The sequence below is a fragment of the Agelaius tricolor genome, unplaced genomic scaffold (genome assembly GCF_023055355.1).
Source record: "Agelaius tricolor isolate 1412-34295 unplaced genomic scaffold, bAgeTri1.0.p SCAF_5, whole genome shotgun sequence".
In the NCBI taxonomy this organism is placed as follows: Eukaryota; Metazoa; Chordata; class Aves; order Passeriformes; family Icteridae; genus Agelaius; species Agelaius tricolor.
The window spans coordinates 54,073,524-54,090,849 of NW_027269265.1; the positions used below are offsets into that span (position 1 = coordinate 54,073,524).

The 17,326-nt window shown below is 55.7% G+C and overlaps 2 protein-coding genes across 4 annotated transcripts; one reads left to right on the top strand and one right to left on the bottom strand.

The window, feature by feature from the left end:
* Positions 1-277: 277 nt before the first annotated feature.
* Positions 278-4,591, bottom strand: TKFC (triokinase and FMN cyclase). Of its 3 annotated transcripts, none has more exons than XM_071428202.1 (18): positions 4,447-4,591; positions 3,758-3,804; positions 3,483-3,672; positions 3,298-3,408; positions 3,033-3,214; positions 2,884-2,962; positions 2,696-2,785; positions 2,549-2,583; positions 2,368-2,452; positions 2,204-2,293; positions 2,004-2,120; positions 1,714-1,833; positions 1,502-1,639; positions 1,139-1,245; positions 944-1,047; positions 831-864; positions 635-724; positions 278-554 (listed from the first exon to the last, which is right to left on the bottom strand). In XM_071428202.1, the coding sequence occupies exons 2-18, from the start codon at positions 3,761-3,763 to the stop codon at positions 387-389; spliced, it is 1,746 nt and encodes a 581-aa protein (XP_071284303.1). In that variant the 5' UTR covers positions 3,764-3,804; positions 4,447-4,591; the 3' UTR covers positions 278-386. The 3 variants fall into 3 exon arrangements, with proteins under 3 accessions (XP_071284303.1, XP_071284304.1, XP_071284305.1); XM_071428203.1 differs by having other exon boundaries at positions 3,758-3,800; positions 4,447-4,583; XM_071428204.1 differs by having other exon boundaries at positions 3,758-3,827; positions 4,447-4,540.
* Positions 4,592-4,644: 53 nt separating this feature from the next.
* Positions 4,645-16,453, top strand: DDB1 (damage specific DNA binding protein 1). The gene is made up of 27 exons (XM_071428201.1): positions 4,645-4,778; positions 5,406-5,554; positions 5,656-5,772; positions 6,633-6,854; positions 8,070-8,184; positions 8,283-8,380; positions 9,074-9,232; positions 9,595-9,678; positions 9,830-9,946; positions 10,256-10,358; positions 10,455-10,530; positions 10,610-10,718; positions 10,934-11,112; positions 11,193-11,356; positions 11,437-11,544; positions 11,757-11,964; positions 12,063-12,158; positions 12,330-12,441; positions 12,869-12,992; positions 13,231-13,395; positions 13,728-13,822; positions 13,946-14,116; positions 14,588-14,697; positions 14,856-15,025; positions 15,134-15,236; positions 15,459-15,582; positions 15,875-16,453. Exons 1-27 carry the CDS (start codon positions 4,718-4,720, stop codon positions 15,956-15,958), a joined length of 3,423 nt encoding a protein of 1,140 aa, XP_071284302.1. The 5' UTR covers positions 4,645-4,717; the 3' UTR covers positions 15,959-16,453.
* The last annotated feature ends 873 nt before the right edge of the window (positions 16,454-17,326 follow it).

A 17,326-nucleotide genomic window follows, 5' to 3' on the forward strand; every position in this document is an offset into this window, starting at 1 on the left:
CACTTCTCCTCTGCCTCTTTCTCAGACTTGCCCCCAGACCCCGTGCCCAGAGCCATGTGAGCTCTGTGGCTTCCCCTCCACACCCTGGGTTTCCTTCCTCCCCCAGTCACAGGATCCCTGTTCCCATCTCCCTTCTGAGCCTGGAGCAACGGGGGGCACCCCCATACCCCCAAATTCCACCATCCCACCCCTCCAGGCTCGCATGGGGGACACAGAGGATTACTGGGGGCCATGTCCTTAGGTTTATTGAGAAACACCCTTGAAGGAACACAGGGGGTTGTTGGGATCCACCTCCCTGTCACATGGCAGGGGACAAGGGTTTATTGGGATAACCGTTTTGATCACCACAAGGGGACACAGATTTTTAGGGATACACATCCCTGTAATTACTGAGTGCCCAGGGGGTCCCGCATCCCCTCCAGCACCGCTCCCAGCACTGCTGCCACAGCCACAGCCCCAGCATCGGGCTGCTCCAGCCTGGATGAGTGCACGTAGCTGGCTCTGCCCGCCCCAGCCTCCATGTGCCTGGTGGCCTCCGCCGCCGCCTCCGCGCTCTGCCGGGGAAAACAGGGTGTTCGCCAGGACAATGGCAGGGATCCCCATCCAATTGTCCCACTATTCCAGCTCTCCATACCTGGACAGCTGCCGCCAGCACTTGGAGCGGGTCAGCACCGGGACTGCGCAGGGAATGCAGAGTCTGTCCAGCTGCAAACAGCGAATCCAGCTGAAAAGAGTGGGAATTAGTCTGGAAGCCAGGGCTGAGGCCAGGTGGGAACTCCCTGGCATCTTCCTGGAAGCCTTCCTGGCTCCTGGGCTCTCCCAGCACTCACCATTGTCCGGTCTCCTGGTGCAGCTCCTCCATACCTGTGTGGGATGCAAGGAAATTCAGGGGGGATTGGGAATTCCCAGGGGGCACTGGGGTTCCACAGCCCCTGGCACTGACCTCTGCATGGCCTCAATCCCGGCATCCATGGCATCAGCCCACGCTGCGGAATCGCTGCGGCCACGCAGGCTCTGGCCAGCCGCCGTCAGGAAGAGCCCGTAGAGCTTTGGGAATACCATCAATCTCAGTCTGGAAACACGGCCCCATTCCCAGGCGTGGTCCCCCATTCCCATTTCCATTCCCATTCCCACTCACCACTCCGGAGGAGCCTCCCATCTGCGCCAGCACCACATCAGCCAGGGCGGAGAACAGCTGGGCTGGGGCAGCCGGAGGCAGCCGGGACCGCATCCAATCCTGGATGGCTGTGGGAATAGAAGGGATAATGGGATGGGGGGTGACCCTGCAGTCCCCTGTGCCTTGTGGGGACAAGCAGGGACAGCCCTCAGTTCCATAGGGAAGCTGCCTGGATGCAGAGACATTCCAGGATACAATTACAGGAGGGGACACCCAGGTTTCCTCAGTCCCAAGAAGGGATGTCCCGGGGAACTCCCCGCTCCTGGGAGGTGCCATTGGGGCAGCACTCCCCACAGTTCCCTGGATAATGTTCCCCACACCCACCTTGGGCCGCCTGGGCATGGGTGTGGCCGCAGTCCCCGTCACCTGCTCCCCGATCCAGCTCATTGAGCTTCTCCTTCATATCCAGCAAGGTGCTGCACACCCGCTGCAGGACACGCTGCACCCGCGCCGTGCTGAGCCCTGCGGAGAGGAGATGCATCCTGCACATTCCCGAGGGAAACTGAGGCATGTGACAAGGGATGGGAGCCCTGTACCAGTTCCAGTCTCATCCTCTGGCTTCTTGGGTGGCTCAGTCGGTGCTGGCACCTCCTCCCTCCGGGTGGTCGCCGGTCCCGCGAGAATGTTGGGCCACGCCATGGCCGTGGTCTTGGCATCTGGAAAAGCCAGAGGCATGTGGTGGCTCAGGATCCCATTGGATCCTCACTGGCATATCCAACAGCCAGGAATTCCACCCCCAGACATCCCACCGACCTTATGTCCCATCACCCAGCATGAGGAAACCCCAGTGCCCCAGTCCCAGGCCACATTCCCACTGGGAACTCACCGATCAACCTGAGCAGCTCCTCATCCACCAGCATGAGGGTGAGGGAGACTCCAGCCATTTCCATCGCCGTCATGAAGGATCCCACCAAGGCCCGGGCGATGCGGATCCCTTGGTTCTCTGCGGGATCCAGGATCGAGACAGGGTCATTCCAGAGCAGCCAGAGCCAGGGAATGGGATCCCAAGCTCCCTTCTGCACTCACCCAGGCAGCGCACAGCAGCTCCGGCCACAATTCCCAGCTCCAGGCAGGACAATCCACCCAGGTTGTTCACCACGAGCACCACAGAGGATCCTGCAGGATGGGGGACAGGGTGAGACTGGGATCCAGGGGATTTGGAGGAGCACAGAGGGTCCTGGGGAGCTCACCAGGGGTCAGGGACAGGTGGGAAGCACTGGATGGATCTGTCATGTGCTTCAGCATCGTCTCCACAGCCTTATCTGCCGGCAGCATCTGGAGAGGGCACAAAGGAGGGGAAGAGCAGAGTGGGAAGGTCTGGGAATAGGAGGATCTGGGAATGGGGAGGAAGCAGCAGGATTTCCTCCTCACCTTCATCCTGCGCACTCCAGCCTCGCCGTGGATCCCTGCGGAGATGGGGCCGTGTCACATCCCAGCCCTGGTGACGCCTCCCCGGAGGGGCAGGGACACTCGGACCCTCCAGGGACCCAAGAGAGACACCAAGGGGCCCCTCCTCACCCAGCCCCAGCTCCATCTCGTCCTCAGCCAGATGGAAGGAGGGCTTGGATCCTGGGATGCTGCAGGGAGACAGGCTGAGCCCCAGGGTACCTGTGCAGGTGGGAATGCTCTGTTAAAACTGGGGGGATTTTTGGGGTTCAGGGGCTGGGGGACACAGGACAGCATTCCCATGGGACAACACAACGCACCCATGACTTTGGCAGCCGCCATCGCCTTCTTCTCGATCTCATCCAAGCTCGCTCCCGCCTCGGCCAGAGCTCCCGCCACCTGTCCCAGGCAGAGCGAGTGAGTGACGCCCCATAATTCCCCAAATCCCCACGAAGGGTCCCAGCAGAACCTTGTGGATGAGGATGGTGCCACAGATCCCACGGCGCCCAGCTTTCCCTGGCTTGGTGAAGGCGCAGTCGTCGCCCACCACCACCATCCGCACGTCGGTCCCCTCGGCCCGCGCCCGCTCCAGGGCCATCCCGAAATTCAGCCGGTCCCCGGTGTAGTTCTTCACAATCAGGAGGATCCCGGCTGCAGGATGGATGTGGAGACAACAGGAATGATGCAGCACCCGGGGGAGGAACCCCACAATTCCACCCCGGTGTGTTCCCAACCTGCTCCGGCCTGTGCCACGGCCCGGATGGCCGCCAGGACACTGCCCACGGACGGGGATGCGAACATGGTTCCGGCCACCACTCCGGTCAGCATTCCCTTCCCCACGTAGCCTGTGGAGAGGGAAGAGGGCTCGGCACTGTGTCTGTGGGTGGGGGGTATGGGTGGGACGGGGGGGGGGTCTCACCTGCGTGGGCGGGCTCGTGGCCGGAGCCCCCCCCGGACAGCAGGGCCACACGGCCACGGATGGACTGCAGGTCATCCCGAAGGACCACCCGGTGTCCCTGGAGCAGCCGGAGCCCGGGATTGCAGGCCACCACTCCGGCCAGTGCGTCATCGGCACAGCCGGACACCGTCGTCACCAGTTTTTTGGGGATCTGTGGGGAAAATGGGGAGCGGTGGGATGGGAAAAGGAGGAATGCCAACCCCACAGGAATGCCAACACCCCTGCTCTGGGCTCACCTCCATGGAAGCTGAGCGCACCCCTCGGAGCCAAAGATGGAATCTGTCTGCAAAGAGGGCAAGGTCCAGTCTGAAATGGACAGCGGTCCGGAGGGGGGGGCTGGGAAGGGGGCGGGATGGGATGGTGTCTGGGGTGATGATGGTGATACTATGGGGAGTGTCTGGTGGGAATGGGGTTGGCATTGGAGTCCCCAAACAGAGACACCTCCCCAGGCAGGGAGCTCCTTTTGGAATGAGGCGCCAGAACGGGGCCACTCCCCCGGCACCCAGCCAGGCCGTCCTTTTGGAATGTGGCGCCAGGACGGGATAACCTCTAAACAGGCCGCCTTTTTTGGGTGAGAGAGGACAGTGACGGCTCCCCCCTCAATGAGGGAAGCCCTTTTGAGGCGGGAAATCAGGATAGGACCCCAGGACCCCCCCCCCCCCCACCCAAAGAGCGACACCTTTTTTTTGTGATGAGGGACTCCCACCTCCAGGGATCTCCTCTCAGTGTAGGCCCTTAACGGATCCACGCTCCCCCCTCACAGCGGGGACCCCTATCCAAGGTTTCGGGGGGCACAGAGCTACAGGGAGGGGGCTGCACCCTCCCATGCGGGGCCCTCCCTTCGGGATAGGGCGTGGGATCAGGGTGGGATCAGCGCGGGTCCAGTGGGTTTAGGAGGAGACCCCCCGCGCATCCCCCTCCACACCTGCGCTCTGCGGGGCCCTTCAACCGCCCTTATCGGCTTCTCCTCGTGGTCCTCCCAGCGGGCTAGAGCGGCTCCTCTCGGCTGCTCCTCGCGGTCCTCCCAGCGGGCTAGAGCGGCTCTTCTCGTCTGCTCCTCCCAAGTCCTCCCAGCGGGCTAGAGCGGCCCAGTGCGCCTACTTCCCGGAAGTGGCTGCGAAGGCGGTGGAGAGGCCGCGCTCTCCGTTCCCCCCGGTTTCCCCCGCGCCCCGCCGGGACCTCCCGGTTCCCCCAACATGTCCTACAACTACGTGGTGACGGCGCAGAAGCCGACGGCCGTCAATGGCTGCGTCACCGGTACGGCGGGGAGGGGGGTGACGGGAGCACCCTGTTTGGGGCGGCGTGGGAGGGCAGTTATGGGGTACCGGGGGCTGGGGGTACGGGGGACACGGGGGGATAAAGGTGCCGGGGGGCGCTGGGGGTTCCGGGGGGGTTTTAGGGCACTGGGAAGGGATTGGGAGTACCGGGAGGGTTTTGGGGTTCACGGATGGGTTTTGGAGTACGGGGGCGTTTGGGAGTACCAGGGATTTTGGTTTACAGGAGGGTTTTGGGGTATCGGAGGGTCTGGGGATACTGGGGAATTTTGGGGTAGAGGAAAGATCAAAGTGTTCCTGAAACCCATAATAGGAGTGAGAGAGAGTGGGATTTGGGGAAGCTACAGGAGCTCCAAAAGTCCTGGGAGTGCTGGGCGTGGTGGGAAGAGACCCCAGGAATGAGGATTCCTGAGGAAAGACAGTGGGAAGAGCATTTCTGCAGAAAAACAAGGAGTGCAGGCTGAGAGGAAGCAGTTGCTGAGAGCATTTAGCACTGTGGAAGGAAGCTGCTGGGATTTTGGGATGCTCCAGGGAGGCGCTGTGGAAGTGCAGCCTGGCTCCCCGAGCTGCAGCTCATCCCTCCTCTGGGATTCCTTCCCTCTTTTCCCAGGACACTTCACCTCTGCGGAGGACCTGAACCTGCTGATCGCCAAAAACACCCGGCTGGAGATTTACGTTGTGACGGCCGAGGGGCTCCGGCCCGTCAAGGAAGTGGGGATGTACGGGAAAACCGCCGTCATGGAGCTCTTCCGCCCCAAGGTGGCTGTGGCAGAGCACGGAGGGAGCTGTGCCCGCCTGGGCGGGCTGGGATGGGAATTCCACCCCTGGAATTTGCACTGACTGTGGGTTTTTCTGGGCAGGGGGAGAGCAAGGATTTGCTGTTCATCCTGACGGCCAAGTACAACGCCTGCATCCTGGAATACAAGCAGAACGGGGATAGCATTGACATCATCACCCGTGCCCATGGAAACGTGCAGGTGAGGGGCGATGCAGCACCTGGCATGGGAATGCCCTGCCCTAGGGATGGTTTTGCCCTCCTGGTGCAGCAGGGTGTTGGATTTCTGCTGCTCTGTTGGTGGTTCCTTGCCGGCTGCTGGATCTGGGATGGGTCACAGGATGTTTCCAGAGTTAGTCTTGGTCTCTGGAAGGATTTGTGGAATTCTGGGATGGTTTGGGTTGGAAAAGAGATCTTAAAGCTCATCCAGTTCTCTTCTGTGGGCAAGGACACCTTGTGCTATCCCTGGTTGCTCCAAGCCCCATCCAGCCTGGCCTGGAACACTTCTAGGGATGGAACAGCCATGATTTCTCTGGGAAATCCATCCCAGGGTCTCCTTACCCTCACAGAGAAGGATTTCTTCCCAATATCTCATCTAAACCGGCACATGGAATCCTGGAATGGTGTGGGATGGACAGGACTTAGAGATCATCTCATTCCACCCCTTGCCATGGATACCTTGCACTAGACTAGGATGCTCCAAGTCCTTTCCCTATGGATTCAACTATATTCTTGGGAGACCTTGTGGAATAACAAGTTAAATTTAAGGAAAATGAAAGCCTAAACTCCTTGTGAGGCCGAATTTTCCCTGGGAAATGAGTCCTGTGGGAATTTGGGGTGAAGCTGTACGGTGTGGGAGCTCTGCCAGGTGAGGCAGTTGGAAAGGCATCTCCTCCTTAGGCTTGATGGCTTCCTAGCTGGAATTCTCAAGCCTGTTGGGAAGTGTGCAAGGAGCTGTTCCTCACCTAAGGGCTGGCAGCTAACCCCTGTCCATGTTTTCAGGGATATTATCCTGGCACTAATCCCCTTTCCCTTTCCCCTCTCTCTGGAATTCTCCCTCAGGATCGCATTGGGCGGCCCTCGGAGACCGGGATCATCGGGATCATCGATCCCGAGTGCCGGATGATCGGGCTGCGCCTCTACGACGGCCTCTTCAAGGTCATCCCTCTGGATCGGGACAACAAGGAGTTAAAGGCCTTCAACATCCGCCTGGAAGAGCTCCAGGTCATCGATGTGAAATTCCTTTACGGCTGCCAAGCTCCCACCATCTGCTTCGTCTACCAGGTGCCTGCTTATCCACGGATAACCCAGGTGGAGCCAAGGGCTCCCAAGGTTTTCCAAAGGCTTTTTGGAAGGCAGAATGAGGGATGATTCCAGCCCCTCCAGGTCCATGTTCCTCCATACTGCCTTTTTCCAGCTCTGGGAGGGAGGAAGCAGAGCTTTCCCACAGGATTCCTGGGCATCTCTGCCTTGGGTGGGAATTTTCCTTGTTATACCCCCAGGAGGAGTTTAGGGATCTTTCCAGCAAGATCCACAACCATTTGTTTCCCAGAGCAAGACTTGAGCCTTTCCTTAAAAAACAAGGCAGTGGCCTGCTTGCTATTCTTGGGAGGTGATTCCAGGTGTGTAAAGAGGATTCATAACCTCTCACATCACCTGGCTCCTCATGGGAGGAGCATTCCTGGTCTTCTCTGGATGCCTTTTTGATCCTACGAGCCATTGCTGTTCTAAATGAGCAAGGGATTAGCTTTCCTGTGTTAAATTCCAGGCTATCCCAAACTTAGCTAAAATCCCATGCCAGCACTGTGTCCATTATTCCTTGTTTGGGCACTGCTGGATCCGCCCCCAAACTTCCTGAAGGGAGGAAACCACTTTGTCACCACATACCTGGAGTTTGGGGGAACAGTTGGAAAAGTGCTTTTCCAACTTCAAGGATTCCACAATCCATGTCAAAACAACTTGAACCATTGGAGCAGGAGCAGGATGTCAGTTCTGACTCATAAACCCCTGGATTGTTTCAATCCCTGCCTATGGAGAGGAGAATGTTTCCAAGCTGTTTCCTTGATTCTTTCTCCATTTATTACCCATTATTCCAGAGCTTGGTCTGAATAGGACAGCAGCAGCTGGGATAATTTTTGGGAACTACAGGGAAATATGATAAAACCCCCTGAATTCCTGAACGTTTGCAAGAGCTGGAGGAGGGGGTGATACTCCATTATGCCACTTCTTCCCAGGTTGTCAGAGGAACACAAATTCCAGAATATCAGTTCCCATATCATTGTAAAACAATGGAAAAATACTTCCCAGTCTTTTCCAGCTCAGGGATTTCCTCAGGGGGTAATTATATATGGAAAAATTCGGGAGAATGGTGGCGTGTGGATGTGGAGGAGGATGAGGAGGTGAGAAGCCTCAGAAGCTCCCTGGAATGGGTGTTTTTGCAGGAGGTGAGATGGAATCTCCCGACTTCTGGAATCTCATCCACTTTTGCTTTTCTCCCAGGACCCTCAGGGCCGCCACGTCAAGACATATGAGGTGTCCCTGCGGGAGAAGGAATTCAACAAAGGCCCTTGGAAGCAGGAAAACGTGGAGGCCGAAGCCTCCATGGTCATTGCAGGTTGGGCCTTGTTTGTAAAAGATCTTCCCATGTTTTTCCAGGCTGGATGGCTCCTTTTTTCCAGGCAGGTTGTCTCATGTTTGTTGTGTGTCCCGCAGTGCCGGAGCCCTTCGGAGGCGCCATTATCATTGGGCAGGAATCCATCACCTACCACAATGGGGATAAATATCTGGCTATCGCTCCTCCCATCATCAAGGTGAGGGGATCCAGGACTGCATCCCAAAAAATCCCTTCTTTCCCAGGCCTTCCAGACAGGAATTCAAACCCCTGTTGTCCCAGCTGTGGTCTAACAGTGCCACTTACTTGGACTTCCAGAGGTTTGGCTTCCTGGTCACTGTTTTTGGGGGCTGAGGGACATCCGTGATCCCTGTGTGCCTCCTCTTTCTGTAGAGCTCTTGGAATTTTGTTTGGGCCCCAGGGAATGGGATTAATTAGGAATTAGTGCATGGTCTGGGCACAGTTCCAGGGCAGAGCCTGGTTTCATTTCAGGCAGTGGAAAACATGGATGAGCCCCTTGGAGACTTGTTCAGAGGAGAAAAGGCTTAAAGATTTCAGTTCAGCAATTGGACTTGTGGGTTTTGTGGGAATAACAGGCCACTTCCCACATTTAATAGCAGGAGGAAGCACCAATGCCATGGCTGAGGTGCTGTTTCAAGCTGAAAGAGGGCTGGAATTGCCATCCAAAAGTCCTTTTAAGATGGAAATAAGCACAAGCTAAATATCTTGGGGGAAGAAACAGGAATATTGGTGCCTGAAGGTCTCAGTCTGCTCCTGGAGCTCTGGAAGGGGTGGGATACTGGAGCTGGGAGCATGTCACCTGCACAGAACTTTTGGGGACCAGTTTGGGGCTGTTCCAGTGGAATCCTGAAATTCCCTTCTTTCCCTGCAGCAAAGCACCATCGTGTGCCACAACCGCGTGGATCCCAACGGATCGCGGTATTTGCTGGGAGACATGGAAGGGAGGCTCTTCATGCTGCTCCTGGAGAAGGAGGAGCAGATGGACGGCACCGTCACCTTGAAGGATCTGCGTGTGGAGCTGCTGGGAGAGGTAGGAATCACCTGGGCCATCCCTGGCACTTGCCTGGGATTCTCCCAAGTCTGGAAAGGCACTGTTCAGGAATTAGTGGGAATTCTGGGAGCTGGAGGTGTTGATACTTCACATTTGACACAGCCCTGAACTGTTGGGAAAATTCCCTCTGGGCACTAAAACTTACACCTCCTTCCCATTTTTTTTCCTGGTACCTGTACTGGGAGGAGCTTGGACTCTGTGGGATTTATGAAGGGATTAAATCCCCTTACCTTGCCCAGGGTGTTTCTGTTGGATAACAGCTTAGTGGTGGAAGGTGTGTGTGTGTGTGCCAGGACCTTTCCATGCCACTGGAGGGTCACCTGCCTCTTCCCATTTCCCAGACATCCATTGCTGAGTGCCTGACCTACCTGGATAACGGAGTGGTGTTTGTTGGCTCCAGGCTTGGAGATTCCCAGCTCGTGAAGGTGCGTGGCAGCTCCTGCCTGTGTGTTCCCCCAGGACTCGATTTCCATCAAAACCTGGAGATGTGGATACATTTTCCTGTCTTCTCCTTGCCCACCCTTTCCCTCTCCTGCTTCTTGAAAGACGGAAATTGATTCCAGTATTTATTCCCAGCTCAATGTGGACAGCAACGAGCAGGGATCCTACGTGGTGGCCATGGAGACCTTCACCAACCTCGGGCCCATCGTGGACATGTGCGTGGTGGACCTGGAGAGGCAAGGCCAAGGCCAGGTAACATTCCTGCTTTTCCCTCCTCACTGCTGGGAATTTTTGCCTGAGTGTGTCCATAAAATCATAGGATCCCAGAATGGTCTGGGTTGGAGGGGACCTTAAGGATCTTCTCATTCCATGGGCAGGGACACCTTCCAGTAGACCAGGTTACTCTAAGCCCTGTCCAGCCTGGCCTTGGTGGATCTTTCAGTCCTTCCAACCAAAAGCATTCCAGAATTCCATGATTCGAGAATGGCTTCCCTGTTTCCATGGGAAGAGTGAGAAAGCTTCCCAGCCACAGCTGGTAAAGTCCATCTGCTTTTCCTCCAGCTGGTCACCTGCTCCGGGGCCTTCAAAGAGGGATCGCTGCGGATCATCCGGAACGGCATCGGGATCCATGAGCATGCCAGCATCGACCTGCCGGGAATTAAAGGTGTGGGAGGTGTTCCACAGCCTGAGGGGGGGACATGGTGGGCACAGATGAGGTTGAGATGTGGAATTGTGAGGAACTATGGCCTCCTTGTTGCAGGATTGTGGCCACTGAGGTCGGATCCACACCGGGAGACGGACAACACCTTGGTGCTGTCATTTGTTGGCCAGACCAGGTAAAGGTGAGGTGAGCTGATCCAGGCTCTCAGCCCCATGTTGGAGCAGGAATTAATGGGAATTCCCTTCCCTGCTCAGGGTTCTGATGTTGAACGGAGAGGAAGTGGAAGAGACAGAGCTCACGGGATTTGTGGATGACCAGCAGACCTTCTTCTGTGGCAACGTGGCACATCAGCAGCTGATCCAGGTAAATCCAGCATGAGGAAAACATGGATATGGCTCTCCTGGTGCCGTATGGATTGTGACATATCCAAGGCAGAGGTTGGAGTGCTTCCCTGAGCTGATGGGATCAGCAAACAGGATCCTGGGCTCATGTTTGTAAGGGATATGGAAAGAGGGAGGTTCTTGCTGTGCCACCCACCTTGGAAACACTGTTTTCCATTATTTTTCCCATCTCCCCAGATCACGTCTGCCTCGGTGCGACTGGTCAGCCAGGAGCCCAAATCCCTGGTGAGTGAGTGGAAAGAGCCCAATGGGAAGAACATCAGCGTCGCTTCCTGCAACAGCAACCAGGTGGTGGTGGCCGTGGGAAGAGCCTTGTACTACCTGGAAATCCGGCCCCAGGAGCTGCGGCAGATCAGGTGAGCCCACATCCTGAGGGCTCTTGGGATGCTGGGATTTGGGATCCAGGCAGACACCTGTCCTCTCTTCTTCCTCCCAGCTGCACGGAGATGGAGCACGAGGTGGCCTGCCTGGACATCACCCCCCTGGGAGACTCCAACGGGATGTCCCCGCTCTGTGCCATCGGGCTCTGGACCGACATCTCTGCCCGCATCCTGAAGCTCCCGTCCTTCGAGCTGCTGCACAAGGAGATGCTGGGAGGAGGTAGGAGCCTCCCAAGGGTGGCAGTGGTCACTGTCCATGTCCTGAATGACCTCATCCATCCCTTTGCCTGCTTCCCACAGAGATTATCCCTCGCTCCATCCTGATGACGACCTTCGAGAGCAGCCACTACCTCCTGTGTGCCCTGGGGGACGGAGCTCTCTTCTACTTCGGCCTCAGCCTTGAGACAGGTGACCTTTTCCCTTCCTTTCCAGTTTTTTGGGAAAGATCCTCCTTGCTTTCTCAGCCTCATGCTCAGGGCCTGGCTGCGGGCTGGGGGATTTCTCCAGCACACTGAAGGAAGGAAGGAGATGGATTCTTAAATCTGGGGTGTGCTTAGCCTCAATCCTTTTTTCCCTGAGGTGTTGTGGCATATCCCAGTCCCTTTTCCCTTTGAATCCAGGCTTGCTGAGTGACAGGAAGAAGGTGACCCTGGGCACGCAGCCCACGGTGCTGAGGACATTCCGCTCCTTGTCCACCACCAACGTGTTCGCCTGCTCCGACCGCCCCACCGTCATCTACAGCAGCAACCACAAGCTGGTCTTCTCCAACGTCAACCTCAAGGAGGTCAACTACATGTGCCCCCTCAATTCCGACGGATACCCCGACAGGTGAGCCTGCCACGAGTTCCTGATCCTAAGGGATATGGAGGAGAGGGAGGTTCTTGCTGTTTCACCCAGTTTTCCATGATTTTTTTTTTTCCCACAAGTTTGGCCTTGGCCAACAACAGTACCCTGACCATTGGCACCATCGATGAGATCCAGAAGCTGCACATCCGCACTGTTCCCCTCTATGAGTCGCCCAGGTGAGGATTCCTGGGATGAGGATTCCTGGGATCAGGGTGCTCTGCTGCACAGGACAAGAGTTGGGGCAATGTTGCCATCCCAGGAGCAAACAGACAGCTCTTGTTGCTTCCAGAGCTCTTGCAGTGGCCTTTCCTGGCTCTCTCACCCACATGGCTCTGTTTGTCCCACAGGAAAATCTGCTACCAGGAGGTATCCCAGTGCTTTGGGGTGCTCTCCAGCCGGATTGAGGTGCAGGATGCCAGTGGGGGCACCACAGCGCTCAGACCTAGTGCCAGCACCCAGGTGAGATCCCAGACTGGGTCATCCCTATGCTGTGGGGATCAGAATTTCTGATCCAGGTTTTCCTTGACGGTCCTCCTTTCCAAAGCCGTGAGTCCGGTCCCATTCCCATGGGATGGTGGGATCTCTCTGAGGGGGTGACACAACCACTGTTCCACCTGATCCCCTTTTTTGGGTGCTGCTCCTTCCACATCCCATACAGGCTTCTGTGTGGTCTCCAGTTTTCCTTTTCCCAAGGATCCAGCTCTGGAAACCAGCTCTTTGTAAACTCAGATTAACACCGTCAGCCCTGCCAGGAGCAGGGAGTGTGTCCCTTTACTCATTCCCTGCTCCACCTGTTCTCCTATTCCTTTGCCCACTCACTGGCTACCTGAGGCTGTGTGGACATCCCAAGTAGCACCAGGATGTGATGGATTTTCCTGTTTCCCAGGCCTTGTCCAGCAGTGTGAGCACCAGCAAGCTGTTTTCCAGCAGCACAGCTCCGCACGAGACATCCTTTGGAGAGGAGGTGGAAGTGCACAACCTGCTCATCATAGACCAGCACACCTTTGAAGGTGACTGTCCCATTCCAAAATCCAGCTTTTCCCATCCTGGAGAAACCATGGGGAGCTTCAGCCAAAGCATTTTCCTGGAGGAACATCAGCCATAAGATTTAAGGAAGAGCCAATTTTTGATGGGCACAAAGTGGTGGGGAATAGGGCAGGGAATCTCTCGGATATGTCTTAAGCTTTCAGTTTAAGGACTTTGGGATCCCAGTTGTTCCTACCTATCCTGCTTTTTATTTTCCCCCAGTGCTCCATGCTCACCAATTCCTGCAAAATGAGTATGCCCTCAGCCTGGTCTCCTGCAAGCTGGGAAAGGATCCCAACACCTACTTCATTGTGGGCACTGCCATGGTGTATCCCGAGGAAGCGGAGCCCAAGCAGGGCCGGATTGTTGTCTTCCACTACTCTGATGGTAAGATCAAGGTGTTCTCACCTGGAAAAATCCAGCTTTTTTGGTGGGAGATCAGGGATGAGCTCCTCAAGCCCCCAAGAGCTTGTGTCACAGCAGCAGGCAGTTTTTTCCAAGGAATCTGTTGTTGAGGTGCTGTGTTCCCTTTCCCCCTGTCTCCGAGAGATGCCTGAGAATCCCTCACCAACCCTGGATTCTGGGATTTGCTTTCCATGTCACTTGTCCCCCTCAGAGACAGTTTTTTTAGGAAACAAAATTCAGGCCAGCTGGGCTGAACCCCCTTGACTTCCCACTCTTTGGATAAACAACCCAAGTAATGCCTGGCTTTATTCCAGGGAAGCTGCAGAGCCTGGCTGAGAAGGAGGTCAAGGGAGCTGTGTATTCCATGGTGGAATTCAACGGGAAGCTGTTAGCCAGCATCAACAGCACGGTAGGCAAGACCCTGACTTCTTTTTGGGAGCATGCTTGTGAATCTGGATGTCAGCCAGGTGTCTGTTGAGGAGCATATCCCAGCTCCCATTTGGAGAATCCCGATCCATGTCCCATCCCACAGGTCCGCCTGTACGAGTGGACAGCAGAGAAGGAATTGCGCACGGAGTGCAACCACTACAACAACATCATGGCCCTGTACCTGAAAACCAAGGGGGATTTCATCCTGGTGGGAGACCTCATGCGCTCCGTGCTGCTCCTGGCCTACAAACCCATGGAAGGGAATTTCGAGGAGGTAAGGAAGCGGTGCCAGGAATCAATTCTGACAACTCTGGGCACAGGGAATGGTGTTGGAGGGGATAAAAGGAGGAGTTTGGCTTGACTGGATAAGGTTTGACATGGATCCCTGTGGTTCCTGGAGGGATGGATCCCTCAGTTTCCAGGGAACTGGCTGTGGGAAGAGCAGCTGGTGCCTGGTGGGTGGGAGGTGCCATCTGGAATACCTGGTGTCCACTTGGAATGGGGGCTTAAATTGCTGGAGTGGCTTTGGCATAGGCTGCTCCACGCTTTCTCAGGATGTTATCCAAGTGCCACTTGGACTAGGACCATCTCCAGGAGTGCCTTTCCTGCTCTGCTGCTTCCTGGAGCAGAGAGGGACATGCTGGATCCTGCCTTGCTCCTGAATATTGGTGTTGGGTAGGATGAGGATGCAGGATCCCAGGCCAGGCCACCTGGACACAGCGTGTCCCTTCTTGGCCCCTTCCAGATTGCCCGGGATTTCAATCCAAACTGGATGAGTGCCGTGGAGATCCTGGACGATGATAATTTCTTGGGAGCGGAGAATGCTTTCAATCTGTTCGTGTGCCAGAAGGACAGGTAAACTGGATGGGATGGGGATGTGATGTGACAGCACATGCTGGGAGGGATGGATTATGGGATCTTCAGGAAAACTGGAGGAGTATTCCCAGCTTTTGGGAGCAAGGGAAAGTTTTAGAGTGCCCCCATCCGGGACTGAGCGGTGTTTGGGATTCCAGCGCGGCCACGACGGACGAGGAGCGGCAGCACCTGCAGGAAGTGGGATTATCCCACCTGGGAGAGTTCGTCAATGTCTTCTGCCACGGATCCCTGGTCATGCAGAACTTGGGAGAGACTTCCACACCCACCCAGGGATCCGTGCTCTTTGGCACTGTCAATGGAATGATCGGTAAGGAGCAAGGGCTGAGGATTCCCTGCAGTCCTGGAATGGTTTGGGTTGGGAAGCTCATCCAGCTCCACCCCCTGCCACATTGCCATGACCGTTACTCCCGTGCAGGCCTGGTGACATCCCTGTCGGAAAGCTGGTACAACCTGCTCCTGGACATGCAGAACAGGCTCAACAAAGTCATCAAGAGCGTGGGGAAGATTGAGCATTCCTTATATCCTTTAGCATTCCAGCCAGGAGCTTGTGCTGGGTGGAGTTTACCAGCTGGAGAGGGTGGGAGTGGGTTTGCCATTGCCCTGAGCAATCATGGAATTAAAGATGGGAAATCTCTGTGAGACCACAGAGTCCAGCCATTAACCCAGCACTGCCATCCCACCATTAACCATGTCCAGGGCTGGTGTTATTCCCTGTGGATTTGGCTCCTTGACAGTGGCACCTGGAGATCGTTCCACACTGAACGGAAGACGGAGCCAGCCACAGGATTCATCGATGGAGACTTGATTGAGAGTTTCCTGGACATCAGCAGGCCCAAGATGCAGGAAGTGGTGGCAAACCTGCAGGTGAGCTTAGGAATGTGGCCTTGGATCCTTCAAGGATCTTGCTCAGGAATCGAGGCTCAGTAAGTCATGGAATTGTAGAGTTATGGAATGGTTTGGGATGGAAAGAACTTAAAGACACCTCCACTGGACCATGTTGCTCCAAGCCTTGTCCAACCTGGCCTGGGACACTTCCAGGGGAAGCCCTGGAAGCCACAGTCTCTCTGGGAAGTGCTAAATCCACACCTTCCTGAATGATCTGGGAATGCTTTTTGGCACCTGCCAATGTCTCCAATGCCTTTTCCTCCCTGCGCAGATTGACGATGGAAGCGGGATGAAGAGGGAAGCCACCGTGGATGACCTGATCAAGATCGTAGAGGAGCTGACCCGGATCCATTAGCAGGACTCGAGATTGTTCCCTACCCCTGCCCTCCACATGGAGCAAGGGAATCCTTCCCCAACTGTGCCCAACACTGGCAGCAGCGGCCAGAGGGGGACGGAATCTCGCAGGGGACGCAGCTTGTTAGGAATTTGGGGAGGTGTCAGTCATCTCCTGCTGGGATTTATGGATTCTGCAGAATTGGCTGGACCCAGAACTGTCCCTTTCCTTGGGTGATCCACTGGGATCTGATGCCCTCGCCTCGATTCCCTTTTCCCTGATGTCCTTAGATATTTTATTACTTTTTTTGGCTTTTGGTTTCGCTTTTGATCCTGTTTTTTTTGGATTCCTTGTGGTGTTTTGGAAGAGGAATCAAAGCGGGAGGAGCAGCCGAGGCTGGAGCCGAGCAGGATAACTCTCCATAGGATCCATGCCTTGCTCAGGGAGGGAAGTTCTGGGAAGTTTAAGCTGTTGCTGATTTCGGAGTTTTACCAAATAAAGTAGTCCAAGAGGAAAGATCTGTGTCCTGAGGAATGATGGTATCTGTGTCCTCGGCTCTGGGATCTTGGGAACACCTGTTTTCCAGGTGTATTTTTCTGGCTTTTCTTGGATTTGTAGGAAATTTTAGTTCCTTGTCTGGTTGCCAGTAGCACTGTGAGTGCCTTGAGAGGCAGATTGTAATGGAATTTTTTGGGAAAGCTGGATTTTCCAGCCTCTGGCTAGTCATTAATAGTTCTTGTGGTCTCCCACCTCCTTCACATGTCTCATGGAATTTGGGGCTTATCCTGGATCTTACCATGCTCTCCCCTGCCTAGATCTCCCCTGTAGCCCCTGGTTAAGTGCCCCCCAAGTCCCATTCCCTGTGGGTTTTCCCCAAATCCTTCCCTCCCAGAGACACCTCGTGCTGGAATCATCCCTGGCTCCCGCTTCCATCCCGTGTTTCCAGAGGAGACCGCAGGGACAAGGCTATATTTGGACATCTCTTCCGAGAGCTGGGGGAGCAGGGAGTGACCTTGGACTCTGTGCTGCTGCTGCTGCTGCTTTTGTTACCTCGGGCTCTGTTTACCTGCCTGGAGTAGCCTGTTCCCAAATTTTGGGAGGCCCAGGGAGCGGCACAGCCCAGGACCTGGCAGTGCTCTTTTTTTCCCACCAAAACTGGGGGTGGTGGTGCCAATGCAATGTTGGCGCCCTGCTTTTTTTGGGATAAAAGCACTGCTGGCTAGGGCTGGATCATTTATCCACTGCCACTGGAGCTGCCTCCCAGGGATTTGGGATCACATTCCCTTAGGACAGGAGCTTCTCATGGCTGCATTGGGTTCCTAAAAAATCAGCATGACCCCCCCCCCCCCCACCGTGGTTTTTAGTTGGAAGGGGGCTGTGTCTTGCCTG

Excerpts from the sequence above, each read along its gene's own strand:
- DDB1 (XM_071428201.1), top strand. The coding sequence starts at position 4,718 with ATGTCCTACAACTACGTGGTGACGGCGCAGAAGCCGACGGCCGTCAAT. Across the intron at positions 4,779-5,405 it reads CGTCAATGGCTGCGTCACCG|GACACTTCACCTCTGCGGAG; the intron begins GTACGGCGGGGA and ends CTCTTTTCCCAG. Across the intron at positions 13,396-13,727 it reads TGTCTTCCACTACTCTGATG|GGAAGCTGCAGAGCCTGGCT; the intron begins GTAAGATCAAGG and ends GCTTTATTCCAG.
- TKFC (XM_071428202.1), bottom strand. Across the intron at positions 2,121-2,203 it reads AGCTGCTGTGCGCTGCCTGG|AGAACCAAGGGATCCGCATC; the intron begins GTGAGTGCAGAA and ends TGGATCCCGCAG. Across the intron at positions 1,640-1,713 it reads AGAGGATGAGACTGGAACTG|GGCTCAGCACGGCGCGGGTG; the intron begins GTACAGGGCTCC and ends TCCTCTCCGCAG.